This window comes from Lissotriton vulgaris, chromosome 2_1 (genome assembly GCF_964263255.1).
Source record: "Lissotriton vulgaris chromosome 2_1, aLisVul1.2, whole genome shotgun sequence".
In the NCBI taxonomy this organism is placed as follows: domain Eukaryota; kingdom Metazoa; phylum Chordata; class Amphibia; order Caudata; family Salamandridae; genus Lissotriton; species Lissotriton vulgaris.
Window position 1 is genome coordinate 2,134,026,638 of NC_141687.1, and position 25,393 is coordinate 2,134,052,030.

Sequence of the window (25,393 nt, forward strand, 5' to 3'; positions counted from 1 at the left end):
GACAAGGAGATCATATATATGCAGGGCATGACTGCCTACAGACCTCGTGTTGAGCAGCAGGCACAGATGTTTCACGCAGGCCGCAACTGGCCGAAGGACGTTGACAGGTGTCCAAGTAGGCGACCAGCCGCAACCCGGACAGCGCCGTTTACCCTTGAAACGCCCCGGGAAAACAGAGCGGCAAGAGCAGGAATGGGTCTGCATAGCTCGCAACGTCGCCGAGGTGTAACAGATCAGCCTCGCCTGCACATGACCGGACCGCCGTCCCCCGCCGCCCCGACGCCTCCGGGACGCTGACGTATGTATGTAATATTGTACCCCTGCAATATATGCACTAGCACTTTTTTCTCTTTTACCTCTTTGAGAGGTTCCATTCGTGAGAGTATTCTCCTGGGTATACTTCTGTTCAGGTCTTATTTTATTTGCATGAAGGTCTCTACCAATTAATTGCCGGTAAGCCTAGCTGTTTTAATTGATGGAGCCACTCAGCTGGGACATGGACATTGTGCTCATATACTATATTAGTCGTATGATTTTAATAATGTATTTTTTATAGCATATGTTTCCGCACTTTAATGTAAATTCATAGGGCTCAAACAAGTGTGAGTCTTTTAATTGATATATTCCCACCCTACATCCCAATTCTAATCTCTTCTATGAAGATGCTATCTTTTTAACGGTCAGTTAACAGTTTGTAGAACATAATAAGGCATTGCATGTGTTGGTGAATCCACTACTTTGTACCTTTTGCACTTTGATGGTCGTAATGACTGAATAAAGTTCTTTTGACTGACTGAGTGACAGAGGTGACTTCCATCTTGGATAAGTTAGCATTTATGTCTAATCGGAGACCTAATTAACACACGTTTAAAAAAATACATTTCTACACATGTTTCTACACAGTTTGTTTCAGAAGCATCACCACTATATCAGTATGTACATGGAAAACCAAGTGTCAAAATTCATACTGCTCTTTTTTAATGATGGAGAAAAATATGAATGCAGTAAAAACTGAATTCTGACTCACTTGCTTATACTAAATTGGAAATGACTTTATGTTGGAAATAGGTGGGCGCTACGGCGATTACTGTGTGAGAGCAGGTATTAACTGTACTTTTCTGGGTCAATGTATATATCTCCAACAATACTACACTATTAGATTATGTACTCAGACCTGTTCTTTTTCTTTTTTGTTCTTCATGGCAGAGCGAAACAAGTGAATGCTACTGGTTGGCCATATGTTCTTGATATGTTTTTTGCTTCTAGATAAGTTGTACCTTTCTGCCAGGTAATTTCCTTTAACATAATGAACATTTCAGAACATACTTCTTCTTTGGCTCTTCGTCCACCCTAGCACAAAGGGATAGCTGATGTGAAGGTATTTTTTCTCTTTTCTTAGTTTTTTAGCCTAGGTTAGAAAAAGAGTTGTTTTATATTCTTGGAGACCCTCTCCCCCTGATTTTAAAATGGCTTATCCTTGTCACAACAACAACAAAAAATGTGCGATCTTAATTTAAAGATGGAAAAATAATCTAATTCAGACATTTAGACTGAATTCCTCAATAGTCCTTGAAGCTCAGAATAAACAAAAGAAAGCATTGGCACCCATTATCGTAATGGAAACTATGGAACAGTTTCCTTTAAAAATCATGCATCAGTAAAGCGTTTCGTTTTCTTAACTGTACTTTATGAAAATGTTTCCTCTTTGAAAGCGTCCTCATGATAGTGCTTTTAATGCAGCAGCCAAATGCGTTAAATCAAGCTTTCTTCTTGCAGGAAGCTGAACAAGGAGGATGTGGTGATCCTGGACTCCCTTAACTACATAAAAGGTATTACTTTGCCATTCTCTGAGACGTTTTTTAATTGTTACAATTTTGGATTTATTGTAATCTTTCTAAATCCTTGCCATTTAAGAGTATAAGTATGTCATATTATAATGGATGTCTTGTACGTTTGGCCAGGCTGACACAGAATTAAACAATCAGCCACATTCTTAAAAGATAAAGGAGATGAGCTTACCAGTAGCATGTGTGAGCTTTCTTTGGGCAATAAGATTGGGTTAGGGAGTGTGGTTGCATCACGCATAAGTAGCGGCTCTCCTCTACTATCACCTTATCTTCCTGTGCGGTTTTGTTATATTGCTTTTGCATTGATATAGCTCTGACAAACTACTGATGCGCTCTGTAATCAGGCACCATGCTAGTCTGAGGGAGTGCCTTGGATTGAAGAGTATGTTATGTGGCCAGTGTTTTGTCACTGTCTGTGCATAAACTTAAAGTGAAAGAAGTGGGAGATTGGCACTTTTGAGTAAGAGATGCCTCATGCAGATTTTAAGTAATCTGTTGTGGAAGCACATCTCTACAATGTGACATAGCAATCAAGGAACAGTGGTGTAGCTATGTTAAGCAAAGAACATAGCCCGACAAGACATTTTTAGTTCGCATTCTAATTCTGGTGGGTTAAGTAAATCAGTAGTTTGTGGATTTGTACTTGTGAAATCTCCCCGTCCATTCGGCTAACTTAAATGCGGCCATGTGTTCTTGTCATCAGATGCATAACTATGAGACTTGGCCCTATCTGCAGGGTCACCATCAAACCTTTTGCCTTCACTCTCCTGTTTTCGTAACCTGTTTTTGTTGGCTTTTGTGCACTTTACCACTGCTAACCAGTGTCAAAAACTGTTGAGTTTTTTCCTTTAAACCTGGTGACATTGGCTTACACCTGATTGGCACATTTAATTTACTTGTAAGTCCTTAGTAAAGTGGTACTAGAGGTACCCAGGGCCTGTAAATGAAATGCTGCTGGCAGTCCCGCAGCACTGACCGTGCCACCCACTTAAATAGGATTCAAAACATGCCCCAGGTCTGCCATTGCAGCCTGTATGCAGTTTTAAAATGCCATTCAACCTGGCAAAATAAACCTCTTGTCAGGCCTAAACCTCCCTTTCTCATACAGATACATCACCCCTGTGGTTGGCACTAAACAACCCATCAGTCAGGATGCAATGCATTTAACAAGTTGGACATGTGCTTTTAAGTTTTAAACTTCTTGGTATTGAAAAAATCCTAAATTGTGTTTTCACTACTGTGAGGCCTACCTCTCTTATAGGATAACATTGGGTTACCTTATTATATTTAATAAGTGGTAACTTTTGATTTGGAGCAGTTAGGAAAGTCATGGGGCATTGTAATTTAAAACTAGGCTTGGGCGTGAAATTCTGCTCCGCTCAGTTTTCCCACTCCATGCAGTGTTTTTTCCTTGCTCGCCAACATTAAGTTGACAAGCATGAGCCTTCCAGCGAGATTTCTCCAAACTAGCGGTTGCGAATGGTCGCTACCACTCCCATTGAGAAACCTTCCGTTCGCGTTAAGGTAGCTGCTGCTCGAATAGAACATCCAGTCGAATGACAGAAAGAAGTAGCTCCCTCTTGCACTGGGTGTGGTGCAGTTCTTGCTGATTTTACAGCGCGGGACAAGCACACAGTGAAAATGACAATTTTAGGAAATTAACAAAAAGAAACAGGGGTTGGGCCAATACCACGTCAGCAAGGCTAAGCCACTATCAATAGAACAACAATTGAATTGTCAGTGCTGATGATCCTTTAACACATTCAATTATCACCAATGATTTTTTTCACATTCTGAAATATTCATAAATCATTTTTGCATCAAAAACTCTGTCAGTTAACGAACATACATGAAAAACAATACCAGCATATTGTTTTCAATCGCATTAATCACCCACAACACATTTAACAAAAGTCATACCTTACAAATGTGAGAAAAAACATCAACTACCAATTCACATCTGTGTGTATACATAAATAATCTTGTTTTCTGGTTCTGAATTAAATAGCCCATTGAGAGCCATAGTAATTAGTCCGTCACCTAGCTCCTATTGGTTGGGAAAAACCGGGAGTATGACAAAAATAACTTGAATTCAATGAATGGTGCCAGATATATATGCTTTACATCATTCAACCTAATCATGTTCCCTGTACACCAATAATATCTTTGAAAAACTCTCTGGTGTGCAACACTGTCGACACGTTTCAACCCTAATCAATTTGGGGATTCTCCTCAGGACACAGAACGACTGGATACTATAAAAGAAAAAATAATAATATAGTTTAGTTTTTAGTGAATTCTGTGTGTGTGAGGTTTACAGGATTATCTGTGACCGTAAACTGTTTACCCTAATTGTACTGTAGAACTAATAGTATGGTGCTTCCTTCTGGCTACGTTGTAAAACAACTGGAAATTCATATAATCAAGACAAACTCTTGTGGACTCACTTAAATGTAGTAGTCTAAAGCCAACTTAACAGTGGTGGGTTGCATCTTGCAGGGAGAATCAATTTAAAGAAGATCTGCAAATATATGCATATACTAATAAGTGTTCAAACCAACAAATGTTTTCATAAAGGTGAATACAGATGAACAGAAACCATTTGATGTCTGTTGCCAATTGCTGGTAGCATTTAGAATTGTGAACTCACGATGAACTCGTGTCTAATGTGAGCAGGCAAATTCACGCATTCAAAAATGTTAAGAAATTCAAACTGGGAGCAACACTCTTCTCCAATGTTGTAAATGCACAATTAAAATGCGGATGCCACTAAACTCCATTGTTCCACGATACGGCTCATAATTTTCATGCATACTTGAGGGGAGTGATAACATATCTTAAACATGCCAAACAGAAAATACTCATTTCTCTTCACTTTTTAAATGCTTGTGAATTCTTCCTTGAAGAAATCAACCCTTCATGGTAACAGACATTCGTCAGTTGATTGTTTCTGAAACCCAAACATAAGTACTGTTGGTACTCCTGTTTAAAAGGCACAGCATCTACAATCACCGTTTAAATCAAACATTTCACTCTCAGTAACACTACTTACATTGTTGAGTAGATATTCTGCATGCAACTTTCCAAACTCTAAATTCGCAAAATAGAAACAGCAAGACAAACAAGCACACTAGGTGTGGTTCTGACGCACATCTCCCCCTTGAGAATCTCCCACACAAGTACAAAAACTTGTGAGCCTTGCAGCTCAAACGGTGTGCATCTCCACTGCTCCTGCCGTTTCCAAGGAGCAGTCTCCAAGACCAATGAAAAATTTAAATACAACTGTGAATTGTACCACTAACTCCCTGGATCCAGGAGGGCACAGTTGTTTTCCAGTACATATACATCGTATTTCTTTTCCTAGAAATTCGTATAACTGCCTACTACTCCTAAGATCTTTACATTCGTTTGAAGCCTGATGATTTCTAGAAATCAATATAATATTTCTCGGGGCAAGATGGCGGAAGCACCGGCGTCCGAGTGAGCGGCATCGCTAGTGGTCTCCCTACCTAACCTTTCATGCGGAACCTGCTCGTATTCTGAGCTGAAAATCAAGTAGAAAATCGGATTAACGCGATTAAGAAAGGTCATCTACTCGGTACCCAGCACTTTTATCTCGGCATGATCTCTGGTGTTCCTTTCGCCGGTCACTGCAGAGTAGGTGGCGTCCCCCACCTGGTCTGTGGTTGAGGCGGAAGGCGGAGCAGAGAAGTGAGCCGGAGCAGAATACAGCGGGTTGGAGTGAAGGAAACTCCTGCCGCTCGCATAGTGTGCGGTGCCCTTCACCTGCTCTATACCTGAGAAGAAAAGCGCAGCGGCAGGCTGAACGGGAGTGGACTCCACCCGGGAAGACACACATATTATCAACGGCGGCAACTACGGGGGGTAAGCTCCATTGCTTCAATGGCTCCGAAGAATCTGACAGTCGGAGCTGCGGGAGGCTCTTCTAAGCAGCAAAAAACTCAACCAAAGACCAGAGCAACGACGGCTGCACAGAATGAAGCCCAACCGGCGGGGACTCTGCAATGAAGGACAATACTGTAGAGGTAACAGTTAACTCTAATAATATCTCCTCGGGTGTTCTATCGACTGATTATACTGAACCTGTCACTGCTCATCCGGTTCTGGGGGATTTTGGGAGTTGTAGGTCAGGAGCTATTCCCAAAATTCCGGGAATGTTTGCGCTAAAGAAAACGCTGAATACGGGGAAAAATACTGTGAATATACCAGAAAACCTGATTGACAAGGCAAATGCATGTACTGGCATTGACACTGGGGACAATACGGACATTAGCAAAGAAGGTATCCGAGAGACCCAAACATCACAACCCCTTGAAAAAGAAATTTCCCTGACTCTGCAGATATCTGGACCTATACCGCAAGAGTCTGCGTAAGAAACACCTGAAACAATTACGTTGGTGGAGGATGTTGAGTCAGTGGATTCTGCCGGAAATTTTTATTCTATGTCTGATCTATGGGTGGCATTAGAAACAGAGAGTCTTGAGGCTGACGGGGGGGGGGGGGGAGAGTGGAGCGATGACTTGAGTGGCAAGAGTATGGATGGTTCACCAGAAGAATGAATTGGCTCAAGGGGAGAAGAAGAGGAGGAGGATGGTGATGTGGATAACTCCCCACATAAATCAGAATGGGGTGCTGAGGAGAATACAGTTCTTACAGTAAACTAAGACAGTGCTGATCTAACACCACGTATTATGATCACATCAGAGGAATCGCAAAATCGTATCAATATCCCGACCAACACGCAAGCAGTTGGTACTTCGTTAGATACTCTATGCCAGCTCATTATTCAACATCGGGAGGAAACAAAGGCAGAAAACCTTCGTACGCAAGGCGCAGTCCGCCGGCTCCAAAATAATCTCAGAAAGCCTGCTAAGTCATGTAACGAGATGTCTGCCAGGGTGATTGAGGCTGAGGGAAGAATTTCAGCGATTGAAGACACAATGACCAACGAACAAACACAAATCTCGTCACTCGTGGGATTGAGAGATGAGATTAATTGGAAACTGGTGGACTTGGAAAATAGATCACGCCGGAATAATCTTCGAATCTTTGGTATTCCTGAGGGGAGTGGGGGGGGGGGAACATAAGACAATTTGTTATCGATCTTTTTTCAGAAGCATTCCCCGACTTGATAAAGTGGAAATGGGAAACGGAACTTCAACGGGTACATTGATGCCCATTCCATTAGAATTCCAGACAGGATTCAAGTGCGAAACCAAGGGCAATTCTGATATGCTTAAATAATTTTTTGTCAAGAGAGGCTCTCTATGACCTGGCTCGACCAGACCGAAAAAGAAAAGGTAAAGTCCTAGAATTTTTTGTCCGGCCAGATTACTGCCATGCCACTGTGGAGCAACGTTGGCAGTTTCGGCAGATAATCCCTTCTTCTCAGACTAAAGGCGCTAAGGCCTTTCTCTTAAACCCTTCCAAATTAAAAGTAATTTTCAAAGAGACATCTTACTTTTTGACCTCTGAAGATGCGGCTAAAAAGCTCCTGGCATCATTCTGAATAAATGGATATACCCATTGTTTTCTGTTCTCTTATAGGGGGTACTAAGCTGAGGCCATAGTAATACTAAGAACTAATGACTGAACTAATGAGCACCTCATTGCTAAAGTTTACGATTACATATGTGCGCTAATAAGCAGGCAGATAAATATTTAATTATTGTACCCTATGACTGTATGTTTAAACATTTAAAGTATCTTTAGGTCACGGTTAAAGACATAATGGTTGTAGGGCAAGAGATAAATATTGGAAGGAGGAGGCAGGGAGACACCAGATGCTTCTCGCATCATCAACACTAAGGACTACAGTCCTTATGCCAGAGTTGGGTTGGAGTCACGGGTCAGGGGGTGGGGGGGCTCACCTGGGTGGTTGGGGGGTGCAAGCAAAGTCAGAAATAAAAGAAGAAAAATTTTATACAGAGTAACTGATGTTCTACTCCGCAATTTTTGCTTTATGGAAAAGGAAAAAGGAAAAGGAAATAAAAAGAATGAAAATATGTTTATGCTATTGTATACAAATTATAAATGTTATCCATGTATTATAGCCATGGGTCAATTATCAGGGATGTACTTACTTGGAAAAGTGTGGTTATTATTGATTAGCTGAAGATGGGAAAATTTGAATATGTTCATGGAACATCTGTGGTATTAATAATCGGAAAAAAAGGGGGATTTGTAATCAAATTATACAGGGTATGAAAATAGATATAATGTGCTTCCAAGAAACACATATTACATGGAATGACAGTCTATTTAAAGATCTGGGTATGCAGTTACTCGGGTGTACCAGACAAGGAACCAATACAAAGGGGGTGGCAATCCTTATGAGACCTGGATTGGGATCTTTAAAACGTATTAAGACTGATCAATATGGAAGATGGGTGATAGTTGAGCTTCAATTAGACACTGAGCTGTGGACAATATGTTCAGTCTATGCCCCAAATTCTGATGATCCGGAGATCCTGAATTATCTAAGCTTGGAATTAGCAGACTGGCCACCCTCCGTAATATTTTGTGGAGACCTAAATATGCATTTGGAAGCTGGGATAGATATATTGGCTGACTCTGTATACCCTGGTCTAAAAAAGAAAACATATAAGGCTCTAAGAAGCATAATATTGGAATTAGGATTGAGGGATGTGGGATATGCAAAAAACCCTTTATCTCCTGGTTTTCCTTTTTTTCCAATCCCCATCAGAAATTTGTACGACTAGACTATTTTTTTGTTAATACAGGGCTCATTAATAGTGTCACATTTGAAATGTTTCCACGAATCATCTCTGATCACAACCCGATAGTACTAGAGTTAACAATAGAGTAGGTCTGTCCTAACGTTGAGATCCTGGACATTTGATCGGAAACTACTACTAGATTCAGTATATACAGAAATTATGAGGAAATGGATTAAGGAGTTTTTCGCCATTAATAGAGGAAGCGCATCTAATCACATTATCTGGGACGTCTTTAAGGCTGGGATCCGTGGCGAAACACTCTCATATACAATTAGGAAGCAAAAAAGCAATAAGGATAAAATAGACCAAAACTTTAATCTAGTGCGAGAATGGGAGGAAAAATTAGCAATAGCTATCTCCACATCACAAGAAATTGAGCAGATCAAAACCACCCTGGATATACATAAGGTAAGGATCTTTGAAACATATGCAACTAAATTGGCAGAACAGCTTGCGACATTTAGGTCGCAGATTTACGAAATGGGAGAAAATTCGGGAAAGATTTTGGCAAATAGAATAAGAGAGAAGGAAACTTTAAATACTATTAATGCGATTCAGGGTGAGACAGGCCAGATTTATAATCATCCAGACTAAATACTTGCTGTATTCCGACAATTTGACTCCCAGCTGTATAAACAGGAAAATATGGTATATTCTTCTGACAAGATGCTAAATTTCGCTTCTGATAATAACATTTCAAAGTTAACCGATTTTCAGTCATATTCTATGAAAGCTGATATTACATGGGAGGCAATTGAACTAGCTCTGCTCTCGCTGGCCACAGGGAAAGCTATAGGCCCTGATGGCATTCCTCTCGAGTTTTTAGGACATTTAGGAATGTTATGAAGGAATACTTATTGATTAGATTCCAGGAAGCTCAGAGGGGATTTCCACCAGGGTCTTGGAACCAATCCATATTAATGGCATTTCTAAAAAAGGACAAGCCTTCTCTTAATCCGGCATCATACAGACCTATATCGCTGATAAACGCTGATAGTAAGATATTTTCGAAAATATTAGCTACTCGCATGTCATCAGTGATATCCTCCATTGTTTTGCGTTGGCAACATGGGTTTATCCCTAACAGGGACACAGCGGACCACATTTGAAGAGTAATTAGTTTGATGGATTGGGCACAGGGCACCAATCTATCAAACTATAGGAATCACCCTGTTGGATGCCGAGAAGGCATTCGACAGGGTGGCATGGCCTTATCTTTGGGATGTCCTGGCCCTAAAAGGCTTTGGACCAAGAATGATTGTGGCACTGAAATCCTTGTATCAGTCACCAACGTCTTGTGTCAAGTTTGGACTATGCAATTCTAGCCCCTTCCCTATCTTTCGTGGCACTCGACAAGGCTGCCCGGCATTTCCACTGCTTTTTTCCATCTATATTGATATCTATCTTAATCGACTAAATCAAGCTGAAGAAATAATGACAGTGGAAGTTGAAGGTACCGCTTACAGGGCGCTAGCATATGCTGACGATGTGGTGGTGATCACTACAGATATTAGAAAGGCAATGCCAAAAATTGAAGAGATCGCGGCCCAATTTGGTATTTTTTTCAGGATACAAATTGAATCCCGCTAAAACCCAAACTATATTTGTAGGCCAGAGTCCACCGACAGACCTTAATATAGTAACCACGGCGACATATTTGGGCATTAAGCTAACAACCCCGATCTCGGATATTCTCAAACTCAATTTTACTCCAATTTTGAAAAAGGCAAATACTACTCTGGAGCGTATAGATCTACACTTGTCCCTACATGGCAGAAACAACGTATTAAAAATGTTAATGCTTCCAAGATTTCTATATCTTTTTAGAACTGTACCTCTTGAATTCCTAATAGAATTTTTTTAAACAACGTGAGAGAATGGCTGGGAGATTTCTTTGGGGGTATAAACTTCATCGTAGAGCTTTCAAAAAGTTAACTCTCCCAAAGGCCAGAGGGGGATGGAGCACTTCACATTTCCTGTTTTATTGTCTAGCATCAGTTTTGCAGTTTATAAGTCCTCTAATCATTGGTACCAAAGCTCCAATTTATGAAGCACATTCCCCGTCGACTTATGAAATTCCTTCAGGGGCTGAGGTTCGCGGCTGCTTGCTAAAAAATATAGAACCGAGCTATTACAAAAAAACTAAATTTAAGATCGTAACTGCAGCATATCGGGCATGGAAGATTATTAAGCGACATATGGGATCCCAAAAATTTTGAAATACACTCCGCTGGCATCTAAGCAAATTCTTCCTCCTATCTTCAGGGATCACATTATGATAAAATGGTTCAAACAAGGAATTAATTGCATTGGTGACCTATGACAGAATGATATAATGATTCCTTTTCAGACCCTTCAAACTACATTTAAGATTTCAACTCTTGATTACTTTAAATACTTTCAATTGCATAGTTACTTTAAAACCCTATCACTTACCGAACGCTCAGGCCTTCAGCAGATTCACCTAATTGAGTCTCTATATACCAAAAGAAAGATCAGCTTTTTTTATAATATGTTGATCTCAGTCTATTCAGATGACTTAATACTAACACAAGAGCGATGGGCAACGAACCTGGGGGTAACCGATGTGTTAATCGAAGACTCTATTTTGATGGCTAACTCCATTCACCTGACGGGCAGATCCCGAACTCAACATTATATGGTTCTTTTCGATTTATATCATACCCCGGCAAAAATCTCCAAATGGGGAGCTTCGCCATCTATAGCCTGCAAAAGATGCTTGTTAGAGGCAGCAGACGCAACTCACTTGTTTTTTTTTTGCCCACAGCTATCATGTGTTCTCTCTGAAATACAATCTTTTGTGTCTTTAATACTTGGAATCACTATAAATCTGACTTCAGAGCTGGTAATGATAGGGATATCTTCTGAAAGCATATCAGATGATAAAAAAAAGTTGATATTTATTTGCATGTCTGTATACCGCGCTTGTATAACTCAGGAATGGATTAGCCCAGACCTCGGCTGCTAGCTAAGTATAACTTAAAACGTGCCATCTATGCTGTGAAAGGTCGCAGAAAACGATTGTTGGGGGAGAAAATCTGGGCCCCAGTGCAGGACTGGATTCAGCGGGAACTGGGGGGGTAGACGGCTTGTCTTTATTAGTTACTGTTTAAATATAATCCATTATTGTTTATTTCTATGTTGATCATTCACTGAATTGCTATGGGTCGATTTCTTCTTTTTTTTTCTCTTTTCTTGACTTTCTAATAATGTCTTGTATCTGATTTGCTTGCAATAAAAAAAACTGAAAATAAAAAAAAATTAAAAAATGAAGCCCTGATGTCCACACCAGTTGGACGAAACGCGTCGGCAGTTTGGCTGTTGTTTTTAATGAATAAGAAGAATAAAGATCAACTTTTAAAATCTCCACAGTGAAATTATTTTTAAACTTTCCAAGATCTGTTAGAAACAAAGTTCAGTCGGTATCCTAGGGACTGGCTCTCACTTATTTGAAAGTTCACTGTTCTCCTCCCCGTTGTGAAACGTGGCCAGTCAAATCTGTGGGGATGTCTAAATCCAGTAGATGTTCTTATTCTCACAGCCCAATAACATTGTGGGACATGTAGTATATAAAATTTGATTAGAGGTAACAAATGTAAACAAGCATTGAAAATGCAATAGGTCTCGCCTTTGATTAAGTTAAAGCCATTTGCTTTGCTAATGGTATTGTATAGCAAAGCAAATGGCTTGAACTTAAAATGCTTGTTTGTATTCTCTCCTAAAGAACACACTATTTCAAATATATGTCTTTTTCAAGTAAAAAGATGTAGATTTAGATCTTCTTTATGGATAAGCTCATTACCTTCAATGGTTAGGTAACTGCATGTGCCACATTTATGATGTCCTTCTACTTGTTTCCAGTTCCACATTTGTCTCAGGCTACTTTTGAGTGTGGATGGTGGTGTGTATGCTCGTACTACCTGACTCCTACACTATGATCTTTCTTCCAGGCAAACAAAGGTCTATCAAAAATCAGATAGCAATTTTTTAAGACCATTTTCGTAAAATGATTTGTCTGTGGGCAAAAAGTTGACACACAAACCAGCTGGTCTTTAGTCTTTTTTCATCTTTTTTGTTCAACGTTTCGATTGGTGTCCAACAGACTCTCTTCTTGGAATTCTTCAACAGTCTTTTCGGGTAGTCAAATTTTTTCAGTCTACTCAATAGGTTCTGTGCATGATGGAAATATTCTTCTTTCTCAGAACAATTCCATCTTATTCTTAAAAACTCCAAGACTGCGAGGATGGTGGCTTGAATAATGGAGAGCCTTATTGCGGTCGGCTGGCTTAGTATGTAGTGTGGTTCTCCGCATCCCATTCCGAGCAACTACTTCCACATCCAAAAATTTGATGGTTTCACTGCTGTTATTGAGACTGAACCTTGTCTTTTGACCTGTTATTTAACCAGTTGAAAAACTGGTTCAGGGAATCTTCTTGGCCTGTCAAAATGCAAAATATATCATCAATATATCTCAACCATTTTGAGATGTGTTGGACATAAGGATTATTCTGATAAACAAAGCGTTCCTCAAATAGGGCCATATAGAGTACTCCCAATTCTGGAGCAAAGGAACAACCCATGGCAATCCCTTTCACTTGAACGAAGAATTCATCTTCAAATTTAAAGTCATTTTTTTAAGGTGAATCGTGCTAACTCCCAGGGGAATGTCATATGACTTGGTGTAGTTGGCAGTTGTCCTTTGTGTATTGCTCCTAGACAGTATCACAAAGAAGGGTTTGGGTGTTGGGTGATGGCAGTGTGGAGCGGTCACCTATCACACTTGCACATCAAAAACACTGGCTCAGCTCACACAGAACGAACTTCACAGTAGCCAATTGTGCCCCCAGACAGACAGTGACCAGGGCAGGGAGGCAGAAAATTCTTGACACTACTGTAGGGGGAAAACTCCAGAAGCTTCTCCTGAGCTGTATAGAAGGACACCCTGATGCTTGAGGCCTGCCCTGCTTGCTGAGAAGGAAGACTGGACCTGCACCCTTCATCCCACGCTGAAGTGACTCCTAGGGTCAGCTGTCTGACATTCTGAGAGAGTTACAGGGATATAACCATCTCCAGGACGGGCCGTTCTATATAAACCAAAGACTCCCCAATGCTCGTTCAACAGGAGGTGCCTTGCATCCATACGATCACAAGCTGGACCGAGGGACAATAGGCTAGTAACAGAAACTGAGCTCCCCCAAAAAGTTATACCAGATACTTAGTGCTGTCATTACAATTCACTAAGTGCTGAGGGCAAGATAGATAACGTCTCAATTGATCTAAATCGTGGGTCTCCAACCTTTTCTGTAATAAGAGCTACTTTTGTTCAATGAAAAAGTGATAATCAACCAGAGCTACTAATGTAAGTGATCCCACAGTGACTACCCCATACAAGATTGTCAGCAGTGATCACTTCAGTACATTAGGCAGGGTTGCCAGCAGTAAATAAAAAAGCACTATTAATTTGAAATAAATCTGCATGGTTTATATATAAAAGCCCTAGGTGCAATCCCTCATTTATCTATTTTTCTCCAAACATCAGTTTGTTAGTTCTCAAATTAATGCATTTTAAATGTGGTGTCCGAATAATAATTCAACCAAGCAAAATCTTCTAAATAAGTAGGCTGAGCTGCATACAGGAGAGCTACTCGCAGGCAGCTGGAGAACTGCTGGTAGCTCCTGAGCTACTCGTTGGAGACACATGATCTAAATGTTCTCAGAGATGACCACTGGAAGGTTGTGTGCAAAGTTAAACACAATGCAGGCACACTCGGAGAAGTATGCTCACTGGTGAAAGGACTGCAGGAACAGGTACTCATTCTCACCAATCGAGTGGAGATGCTGACCTGGATAGCTAACTATGTGGATGGAATCGGCAGATGCAACAACTTTCGGATTGTTGTCCACTGGGAAGCAACAGAAGGAGTGGATCTAGTCGCTTAACTGGAGCACTGGCTGGAGAAGCAAGTGACTCCACAGAGACTGTTGCAATTTTTTGCATTGGAATGAGTGCCACATATATCATCTCCCTTTCGAACTAGCAGAACACACACTCTACCACAGCGCTATTACTTCTGCCATGCGCACTGCACAGAGAAGTGGTGCTGAGTCTGCTACACTTTAGAGATAAAGACCTGGTACTGCAGATGGCATGCACTATTGGCCACATACATGTGGAAGGGGCTTCTGTTCCCATATTCCCTGACTCCACAATGGCGGTTCACTAAACAAAAGAACCTTGTTTGTAGAGGTCAAAAAGGGGCTTATGTGGAAGGCAAGGATCTCATATGTGCTCCTCTACCTGACCTACCTCTGGATCATGAGGGTGAGAGATCATAGTTTTCTGATGGAGCTGTAGCAGCCACCCCTCGGCAACCCCTGCCTCTGGACTGGTATTGGGGTTTACAATTTCACCTATGCACTGGTTTGGCCTACTGGCCCTTGCCATGTTGGTCTGAAGAAGGAAAGTTGGGGTTAACTGTTATATAAGTACCTTCTTCAAGAGTTTTTTTAGGGGGGGGGGCACACAATCCTAGTACCATTGTAGGAGGACCTGGGGAATGAGCCACCCGCATGAAAAGGTGAGAAGGTGGTGACCTAACAATGGGGAGGGCAGGAAAGGAAGGTGGAAAGACAGCTCTGATCTAATGCAGACAAGGGCCTTTAAATTCACCTTCCTCACATGGAACGTTAGGACAATGGGCTTAATTGCTAAACGCTACAAGATCTTTGCTTGTTTGAAGCATGTGGGTACAGATATAACCTTTCTGCTGGAGACAAACATGGTGGACGACCAAATGAATGCCTTGGTCTAAAAGTATCCCACGCAGTGTTACTATGTGACACTGTTTGTCCAATAGGCTGAAGATATTCCCCGATCATAGAGGGGAGACGGGTGTAAGGCAGAGGGGAGAAGAGTGCAAGGCAGAGGGGAGAAGGGTGCAAGGCAGAGGGGAGAAGGGTGCAAGGCAGAAAAGGGTGCAAGGCGGAGGGGGAGAAGGGTTCAAGGCGGAGGGGGAAAAGGGTGCAAGGGGGAGGGGGAAAAGGGTGCAAGGGGGAGGGGGAGAAGGGTGCAAAGGAGAGGGGAGAAGGGTGCAAGGCAAAGAGGATAAGGGTGCAAGGTAGAGGGGAGAAGGGTGCAAGGTAGAGGGGAGAAGGGTGCAAGGCAGAGAGGAGATGAGTTCAAGGCAGAGAGGAGATGGGTGCAAGGTAGAGAGGAGAAGGGTGCAAGGGTGCAAAGCGGAGGGGAGAAAGGTGCAAGGCAGAGAGGAGAAGGGTGCAAGGCAGAGGGGAGAAGGGTGCAAGGCGGAAGGGAGAAGGGCGCAAGGCGGAGGGGGGAGAAGGGCGCAAGGCGGAGGGGGGAGAAGGGCGCAAGGCGGAGGGGGGAGAAGGCTGCAAGGCGGAGGGGGGAGAAGGCTGCAAGGCGGAGGGGGGAGAAGGGTGCAAGGCGGAGGGGGGAGAAGGGTGCAAGGCGGAGGGGGGAGAAGGGTGCAAGGCGGAGGGGGGAGAAGGGTGCAAGGCAGAGGGGGAGAAGGGTGCACGGCAAAGGGGGAAAAGGGTGCAAGGGGGAGGGGGAAAAGGGTGCAAGGGAGAGGGCCAGAAGAGTGCAAGGCAGAGGGTAGAAGAGTGCAAGGGGGGTGGTGATAAAGTAAAAAATGTGCCCCCCCTGGAAACATTTCTGCAGACGCCTATGGCAACGCACACTACTTTGAGAGAGAGAGAGTGGCGTGAGAGAAGGAGTGGCGTGAGAGAGAGAGTGGCGTGAGAGAAGGAGTGGCGTGAGAGAGAGAGTGGCGTGAGAGAGAGAGTGGCGTGAGAGAGAGAGTGGCGTGAGAGAGAGAGTGGCGTGAGAGAGAGAGTGGCGTGAGAGAGAGAGTGGCGTGAGAGAGAGAGTGGCGTGAGAGAGAGAGTGGCGTGAGAGAGAGAGTGGCGTGAGAGAGAGAGTGGCGTGAGAGAGAGAGTGGCGTGAGAGAGAGAGTGGTGTGAGAGAGAGAGTTTGCAAAAACAACAGGTGATGGACCGAATGAGGATCAATGTCACACATTCAACCCAGTCAAAAGATCTGGGTCCTAATCCATCGTTTTTTTGCACTCCACACCACCCTGGGTTAGACAATGGCGATATGCAAATCAGCTCTGACCCTGTACCCCATGGGAACAGTCCAGTCCGAACTACAAAAGCCATGTCCTTCCCAGAACGGAATCAAGCATTCGAGGACCGGACCGGTTTCGAGGTAACACCTCTCATCAGCCCGGCTAGCTTGACTCCAGTGGTGTGGAGTGCCTGGGACCCACGTCTGGGCATCCCCAGTACACTTAAAGCGAGTTTGCAAAAACAACAGGTGATGGACCGAATGAGGATCAATGTCACACATTCAACCCAGTCAAAAGATCTGGGTCCTAATCCATCGTTTTTTTGCACTCCACACCACCCTGGGTTAGACAATGGCGATATGCAAATCAGCTCTGACCCTGTACCCCATGGGAACAGTCCAGTCCGAACTACAAAAGCCATGTCCTTCCCAGAACGGAATCAAGCATCCGAGGACCGGACCGGTTTCGAGGTAACACCTCATCAGCCCGGCTAGCTTGACTCCAGTGGTGTGGAGTGCCTGGGACCCACGTCTGGGCATCCCCAGTACACTTAAAGCGAGTTTGCAAAAACAACAGGTGATGGACCGAATGAGGATCAATGTCACACATTCAACCCAGTCAAAAGATCTGGGTCCTAATCCATCGTTTTTTTGCACTCCACACCACCCTGGGTTAGACAATGGCGATATGCAAATCAGCTCTGACCCTGTACCCCATGGGAACAGTCCAGTCCGAACTACAAAAGCCATGTCCTTCCCAGAACGGAATCAAGCATCCGAGGACCGGACCGGTTTCGAGGTAACACCTCTCATCAGCCCGGCTAGCTTGACTCCAGTGGTGTGGAGTGCCTGGGACCCACGTCTGGGCATCCCCAGTACACTTAAAGCGAGTTTGCAAAAACAACAGGTGATGGACCGAATGAGGATCAATGTCACACATTCAACCCAGTCAAAAGATCTGGGTCCTAATCCATCGTTTTTTTGCACTCCACACCACCCTGGGTTAGACAATGGCGATGTGCAAATCAGCTCTGACCCTGTACCCCATGGGAACAGTCCAGTCCGAACTACAAAAGCCATGTCCTTCCCAGAACGGAATCAAGCATCCGAGGACCGGACCGGTTTCGAGGTAACACCTCTCATCAGCCCGGCTAGCTTGACTCCAGTGGTGTGGAGTGCCTGGGACCCACGTCTGGGCATCCCCAGTACACTTAAAGCGAGTTTGCAAAAACAACAGGTGATGGACCGAATGAGGATCAATGTCACACATTCAACCCAGTCAAAAGATCTGGGTCCTAATCCATCGTTTTTTTGCACTCCACACCACCCTGGGTTAGACAATGGCGATATGCAAATCAGCTCTGACCCTGTACCCCATGGGAACAGTCCAGTCCGAACTACAAAAGCCATGTCCTTCCCAGAACGGAATCAAGCATCCGAGGACCGGACCGGTTTCGAGGTAACACCTCTCATCAGCCCGGCTAGCTTGACTCCAGTGGTGTGGAGTGCCTGGGACCCACGTCTGGGCATCCCCAGTACACTTAAAGCGAGTTTGCAAAAACAACAGGTGATGGACCGAATGAGGATCAATGTCACACATTCAACCCAGTCAAAAGATCTGGGTCCTAATCCATCGTTTTTTTGCACTCCACACCACCCTGGGTTAGACAATGGCGATATGCAAATCAGCTCTGACCCTGTACCCCATGGGAACAGTCCAGTCCGAACTACAAAAGCCATGTCCTTCCCAGAACGGAATCAAGCATCCGAGGACCGGACCGGTTTCGAGGTAACACCTCTCATCAGCCCGGCTAGCTTGACTCCAGTGGTGTGGAGTGCCTGGGACCCACGTCTGGGCATCCCCAGTACACTTAAAGCGAGTTTGCAAAAACAACAGGTGATGGACCGAATGAGGATCAATGTCACACATTCAACCCAGTCAAAAGATCTGGGTCCTAATCCATCGTTTTTTTGCACTCCACACCACCCTGGGTTAGACAATGGCGATATGCAAATCAGCTCTGACCCTGTACCCCATGGGAACAGTCCAGTCCGAACTACAAAAGCCATGTCCTTCCCAGAACGGAATCAAGCATCCGAGGACCGGACCGGTTTCGAGGTAACACCTCATCAGCCCGGCTAGCTTGACTCCAGTGGTGTGGAGTGCCTGGGACCCACGTCTGGGCATCCCCAGTACACTTAAAGCGAGTTTGCAAAAACAACAGGTGATGGACCGAATGAGGATCAATGTCACACATTCAACCCAGTCAAAAGATCTGGGTCCTAATCCATCGTTTTTTTGCCCTCCACACCACCCTGGGTTAGACAATGGCGATATGCAAATCAGCTCTGACCCTGTACCCCATGGGAACAGTCCAGTCCGAACTACAAAAGCCATGTCCTTCCCAGAACGGAATCAAGCATCCGAGGACCGGACCGGTTTCGAGGTAACACCTCTCATCAGCCCGGCTAGCTTGACTCCAGTGGTGTGGAGTGCCTGGGACCCACGTCTGGGCATCCCCAGTACACTTAAAGCGAGTTTGCAAAAACAACAGGTGATGGACCGAATGAGGATCAATGTCACACATTCAACCCAGTCAAAAGATCTGGGTCCTAATCCATCGTTTTTTTGCACTCCACACCACCCTGGGTTAGACAATGGCGATATGCAAATCAGCTCTGACCCTGTACCCCATGGGAACAGTCCAGTCCGAACTACAAAAGCCATGTCCTTCCCAGAACGGAATCAAGCATCCGAGGACCGGACCGGTTTCGAGGTAACACCTCTCATCAGCCCGGCTAGCTTGACTCCAGTGGTGTGGAGTGCCTGGGACCCACGTCTGGGCATCCCCAGTACACTTAAAGCGAGTTTGCAAAAACAACAGGTGATGGACCGAATGAGGATCAATGTCACACATTCAACCCAGTCAAAAGATCTGGGTCCTAATCCATCGTTTTTTTGCACTCCACACCACCCTGGGTTAGACAATGGCGATATGCAAATCAGCTCTGACCCTGTACCCCATGGGAACAGTCCAGTCCGAACTACAAAAGCCATGTCCTTCCCAGAACGGAATCAAGCATCCGAGGACCGGACCGGTTTCGAGGTAACACCTCTCATCAGCCCGGCTAGCTTGACTCCAGTGGTGTGGAGTGCCTGGGACCCACGTCTGGGCATCCCCAGTACACTTAAAGCGAGTTTGCAAAAACAACAGGTGATGGACCGAATGAGGATCAATGTCACACATTCAACCCAGTCAAAAGATCTGGGTCCTAATCCATCGTTTTTTTGCACTCCACACCACCCTGGGTTAGACAATGGCGATATGCAAATCAGCTCTGACCCTGTACCCCATGGGAACAGTCCAGTCCGAACTACAAAAGCCATGTCCTTCCCAGAACGGAATCAAGCATCCGAGGACCGGACCGGTTTCGAGGTAACACCTCATCAGCCCGGCTAGCTTGACTCCAGTGGTGTGGAGTGCCTGGGACCCACGTCTGGGCATCCCCAGTACACTTAAAGCGAGTTTGCAAAAACAACAGGTGATGGACCGAATGAGGATCAATGTCACACATTCAACCCAGTCAAAAGATCTGGGTCCTAATCCATCGTTTTTTTGCACTCCACACCACCCTGGGTTAGACAATGGCGATATGCAAATCAGCTCTGACCCTGTACCCCATGGGAACAGTCCAGTCCGAACTACAAAAGCCATGTCCTTCCCAGAACGGAATCAAGCATCCGAGGACCGGACCGGTTTCGAGGTAACACCTCTCATCAGCCCGGCTAGCTTGACTCCAGTGGTGTGGAGTGCCTGGGACCCACGTCTGGGCATCCCCAGTACACTTAAAGCGAGTTTGCAAAAACAACAGGTGATGGACCGAATGAGGATCAATGTCACACATTCAACCCAGTCAAAAGATCTGGGTCCTAATCCATCGTTTTTTTGCACTCCACACCACCCTGGGTTAGACAATGGCGATATGCAAATCAGCTCTGACCCTGTACCCCATGGGAACAGTCCAGTCCGAACTACAAAAGCCATGTCCTTCCCAGAACGGAATCAAGCATCCGAGGACCGGACCGGTTTCGAGGTAACACCTCTCATCAGCCCGGCTAGCTTGACTCCAGTGGTGTGGAGTGCCTGGGACCCACGTCTGGGCATCCCCAGTACACTTAAAGCGAGTTTGCAAAAACAACAGGTGATGGACCGAATGAGGATCAATGTCACACATTCAACCCAGTCAAAAGATCTGGGTCCTAATCCATCGTTTTTTTGCACTCCACACCACCCTGGGTTAGACAATGGCGATATGCAAATCAGCTCTGACCCTGTACCCCATGGGAACAGTCCAGTCCGAACTACAAAAGCCATGTCCTTCCCAGAACGGAATCAAGCATCCGAGGACCGGACCGGTTTCGAGGTAACACCTCTCATCAGCCCGGCTAGCTTGACTCCAGTGGTGTGGAGTGCCTGGGACCCACGTCTGGGCATCCCCAGTACACTTAAAGCGAGTTTGCAAAAACAACAGGTGATGGACCGAATGAGGATCAATGTCACACATTCAACCCAGTCAAAAGATCTGGGTCCTAATCCATCGTTTTTTTGCACTCCACACCACCCTGGGTTAGACAATGGCGATATGCAAATCAGCTCTGACCCTGTACCCCATGGGAACAGTCCAGTCCGAACTACAAAAGCCATGTCCTTCCCAGAACGGAATCAAGCATCCGAGGACCGGACCGGTTTCGAGGTAACACCTCTCATCAGCCCGGCTAGCTTGACTCCAGTGGTGTGGAGTGCCTGGGACCCACGTCTGGGCATCCCCAGTACACTTAAAGCGAGTTTGCAAAAACAACAGGTGATGGACCGAATGAGGATCAATGTCACACATTCAACCCAGTCAAAAGATCTGGGTCCTAATCCATCGTTTTTTTGCACTCCACACCACCCTGGGTTAGACAATGGCGATATGCAAATCAGCTCTGACCCTGTACCCCATGGGAACAGTCCAGTCCGAACTACAAAAGCCATGTCCTTCCCAGAACGGAATCAAGCATCCGAGGACCGGACCGGTTTCGAGGTAACACCTCTCATCAGCCCGGCTAGCTTGACTCCAGTGGTGTGGAGTGCCTGGGACCCACGTCTGGGCATCCCCAGTACACTTAAAGCGAGTTTGCAAAAACAACAGGTGATGGACCGAATGAGGATCAATGTCACACATTCAACCCAGTCAAAAGATCTGGGTCCTAATCCATCGTTTTTTTGCACTCCACACCACCCTGGGTTAGACAATGGCGATATGCAAATCAGCTCTGACCCTGTACCCCATGGGAACAGTCCAGTCCGAACTACAAAAGCCATGTCCTTCCCAGAACGGAATCAAGCATCCGAGGACCGGACCGGTTTCGAGGTAACACCTCTCATCAGCCCGGCTAGCTTGACTCCAGTTGTGTGGAGTGCCTGGGACCCACGTCTGGGCATCCCCAGTACACTTAAAGCGAGTTTGCAAAAACAACAGGTGATGGACCGAATGAGGATCAATGTCACACATTCAACCCAGTCAAAAGATCTGGGTCCTAATCCATCGTTTTTTTGCACTCCACACCACCCTGGGTTAGACAATGGCGATATGCAAATCAGCTCTGACCCTGTACCCCATGGGAACAGTCCAGTCCGAACTACAAAAGCCATGTCCTTCCCAGAACGGAATCAAGCATCCGAGGACCGGACCGGTTTCGAGGTAACACCTCTCATCAGCCCGGCTAGCTTGACTCCAGTGGTGTGGAGTGCCTGGGACCCACGTCTGGGCATCCCCAGTACACTTAAAGCGAGTTTGCAAAAACAACAGGTGATGGACCGAATGAGGATCAATGTCACACATTCAACCCAGTCAAAAGATCTGGGTCCTAATCCATCGTTTTTTTGCACTCCACACCACCCTGGGTTAGACAATGGCGATATGCAAATCAGCTCTGACCCTGTACCCCATGGGAACAGTCCAGTCCGAACTACAAAAGCCATGTCCTTCCCAGAACGGAATCAAGCATCCGAGGACCGGACCGGTTTCGAGGTAACACCTCATCAGCCCGGCTAGCTTGACTCCAGTGGTGTGGAGTGCCTGGGACCCACGTCTGGGCATCCCCAGTACACTTAAAGCGAGTTTGCAAAAACAACAGGTGATGGACCGAATGAGGATCAATGTCACACATTCAACCCAGTCAAAAGATCTGGGTCCTAATCCATCGTTTTTTTGCACTCCACACCACCCTGGGTTAGACAATGGCGATATGCAAATCAGCTCTGACCCTGTACCCCATGGGAACAGTCCAGTCCGAACTACAAAAGCCATGTCCTTCCCAGAACGGAATCAAGCATCCGAGGACCGGACCGGTTTCGAGGTAACACCTCTCATCAGCCCGGCTAGCTTGACTCCAGTGGTGTGGAGTGCCTGGGACCCACGTCTGGGCATCCCCAGTACACTTAAAGCGAGTTTGCAAAAACAACAGGTGATGGACCGAATGAGGATCAATGTCACACATTCAACCCAGTCAAAAGATCTGGGTCCTAATCCATCGTTTTTTTGCACTCCACACCACCCTGGGTTAGACAATGGCGATATGCAAATCAGCTCTGACCCTGTACCCCATGGGAACAGTCCAGTCCGAACTACAAAAGCCATGTCCTTCCCAGAACGGAATCAAGCATCCGAGGACCGGACCGGTTTCGAGGTAACACCTCTCATCAGCCCGGCTAGCTTGACTCCAGTGGTGTGGAGTGCCTGGGACCCACGTCTGGGCATCCCCAGTACACTTAAAGCGAGTTTGCAAAAACAACAGGTGATGGACCGAATGAGGATCAATGTCACACATTCAACCCAGTCAAAAGATCTGGGTCCTAATCCATCGTTTTTTTGCACTCCACACCACCCTGGGTTAGACAATGGCGATATGCAAATCAGCTCTGACCCTGTACCCCATGGGAACAGTCCAGTCCGAACTACAAAAGCCATGTCCTTCCCAGAACGGAATCAAGCATCCGAGGACCGGACCGGTTTCGAGGTAACACCTCTCATCAGCCCGGCTAGCTTGACTCCAGTGGTGTGGAGTGCCTGAGAGAGAGAGTGGCGTGAGAGAGAGAGGCGTGAGAGAGCGTGGCGTGAGAGCGTGCGTAGCGTGAGAGAGCGTAGCGTGAGAGAGCGTGGCGTGAGAGAGCGTGGCGTGAGAGAGAGCGTGGCGTGAGAGAGAGCATGGCGTGAGAGAGAGTGTGGCGTGAGAGAGAGAGAGAGTGCCGTGAGAGAGAGAGAGAGAGAGAGTGTGGCGTGAGAGAGAGAGTGTGGCGTGAGAGAGAGAGTGTGGCGTGAGAGAGAGAGTGTGGCGTGAGAGAGAAAGAGAGTGTGGCGTGAGAGAGAAAGAGAGTGTGGCGTGAGAGAGAGAGAGAGAGAGTGTGGCGTGAGAGAGAGTGTGGCGTGAGAGAGAGAGAGAAAGAGTGTGGCGTGAGAGAGAGAGAGAGAGTGTGGCGTGAGAGAGAGAGAGAGTTTGGCGTGAGAGAGAGTGTGGCGCGAGAGAGTGTGGCGCGAGAGAGAGAGAGAGAGTGTGGCGCGAGAGAGAGGGAGAGAGAGTGTGGCGCGAGAGAGACCGAGAGAGAGTGTGGCGCGAGAGAGAGCGAGAGAGAGTGTGGCGCGAGAGAGAGAGAGAGAGAGTGTGGCGCGAGAGAGAGAGAGAGAGAGTGTGGCGTGAGAGAGAGTGTGTGGCGTGAGAGAGAGAGAGTGTGGCGTGAGAGAGAGAGAGAGAGAGTGTGTGGCGAGAGAGAGAGTGTGTGGCGAGAGAAAGAGTGAGAGAGAGCGAGAGAGAGTGTGGCGTGAGAGAGAGACAGAGAGTGGCGTGAGAGAGAGAGAGAGTGGCGTGAGAGAGAGAGAGAGTGGCGTGAGAGAGAGAGAGAGAGTGGCGTGAGAGAGAGAGAGAGAGTGGCGTGAGAGAGAGAGAGAGAGTGGCGTGAGAGAGAGAGAGAGAGAGTGGCGTGTGAGAGAGAGAGTGTGTGGCGTGAGAGAGAGTGTGTGGCGTGAGAGAGAGTGTGTGGCGTGAGAGAGAGAGAGTGTGGCGTGAGAGAGAGAGAGAGAGAGTGTGTGGCGAGAGAGAGAGAGAGAGAGAGTGTGTGGCGAGAGAGAGAGAGAGAGAGAGTGTGTGGCGAGAGAAAGAGTGAGAGAGAGCGAGAGAGAGTGTGGCGTGAGAGAGAGAGAGAGAGAGAGAGAGAGTGTGAGAGAGTGTGGCGTGAGAGAGAAAGAGAGTGTGGCGTGAGAGAGAAAGAGAGGGTGGCGTGAGAGAGAGAGTGTGGCGTGAGAGAGAGAGAGTGTGGCGTGAGAGAGAGAGAGTGTGGCGTGGGAGAGAGAGAGAGAGTGTGGCGTGGGAGAGAGAGTGTGGCGTGAGAGAGAGAGTGTGGCGTGAGAGAGAGAGTGTGGCGTGAGAGAGAGAGTGTGGCGTGAGAGAGAGAGTGTGGCGTGAGAGAGAGAGTGTGGCGTGAGAGAGAGAGTGTGGCGTGAGAGAGAGAGTGTGGCGTGAGAGAGAGAGTGTGGCGAGAGCGAGAGAGAGTGTGGCGAGAGCGAGAGAGAGTGTGGCGAGAGCGAGAGAGAGTGTGGCGAGAGCGAGAGAGAGTGTGGCGTGAGAGCGAGAGAGA

At 45.9% G+C, this 25,393-nt stretch overlaps 1 protein-coding gene across 1 annotated transcript in view; it reads left to right on the plus strand.

The window, feature by feature from the left end:
- The window catches only part of LOC147733821 (protein KTI12 homolog), a 448,752-nt gene that overhangs the window by 156,418 nt on the left and 266,941 nt on the right, over positions 1-25,393 (plus strand). Inside the window, exon 3 of the mRNA XM_086959025.1 lies at positions 1,777-1,829. Within this exon, the coding sequence (XP_086815151.1) occupies positions 1,777-1,829 (53 nt within the window). The remainder of the gene's footprint in view (positions 1-1,776; positions 1,830-25,393) is intronic.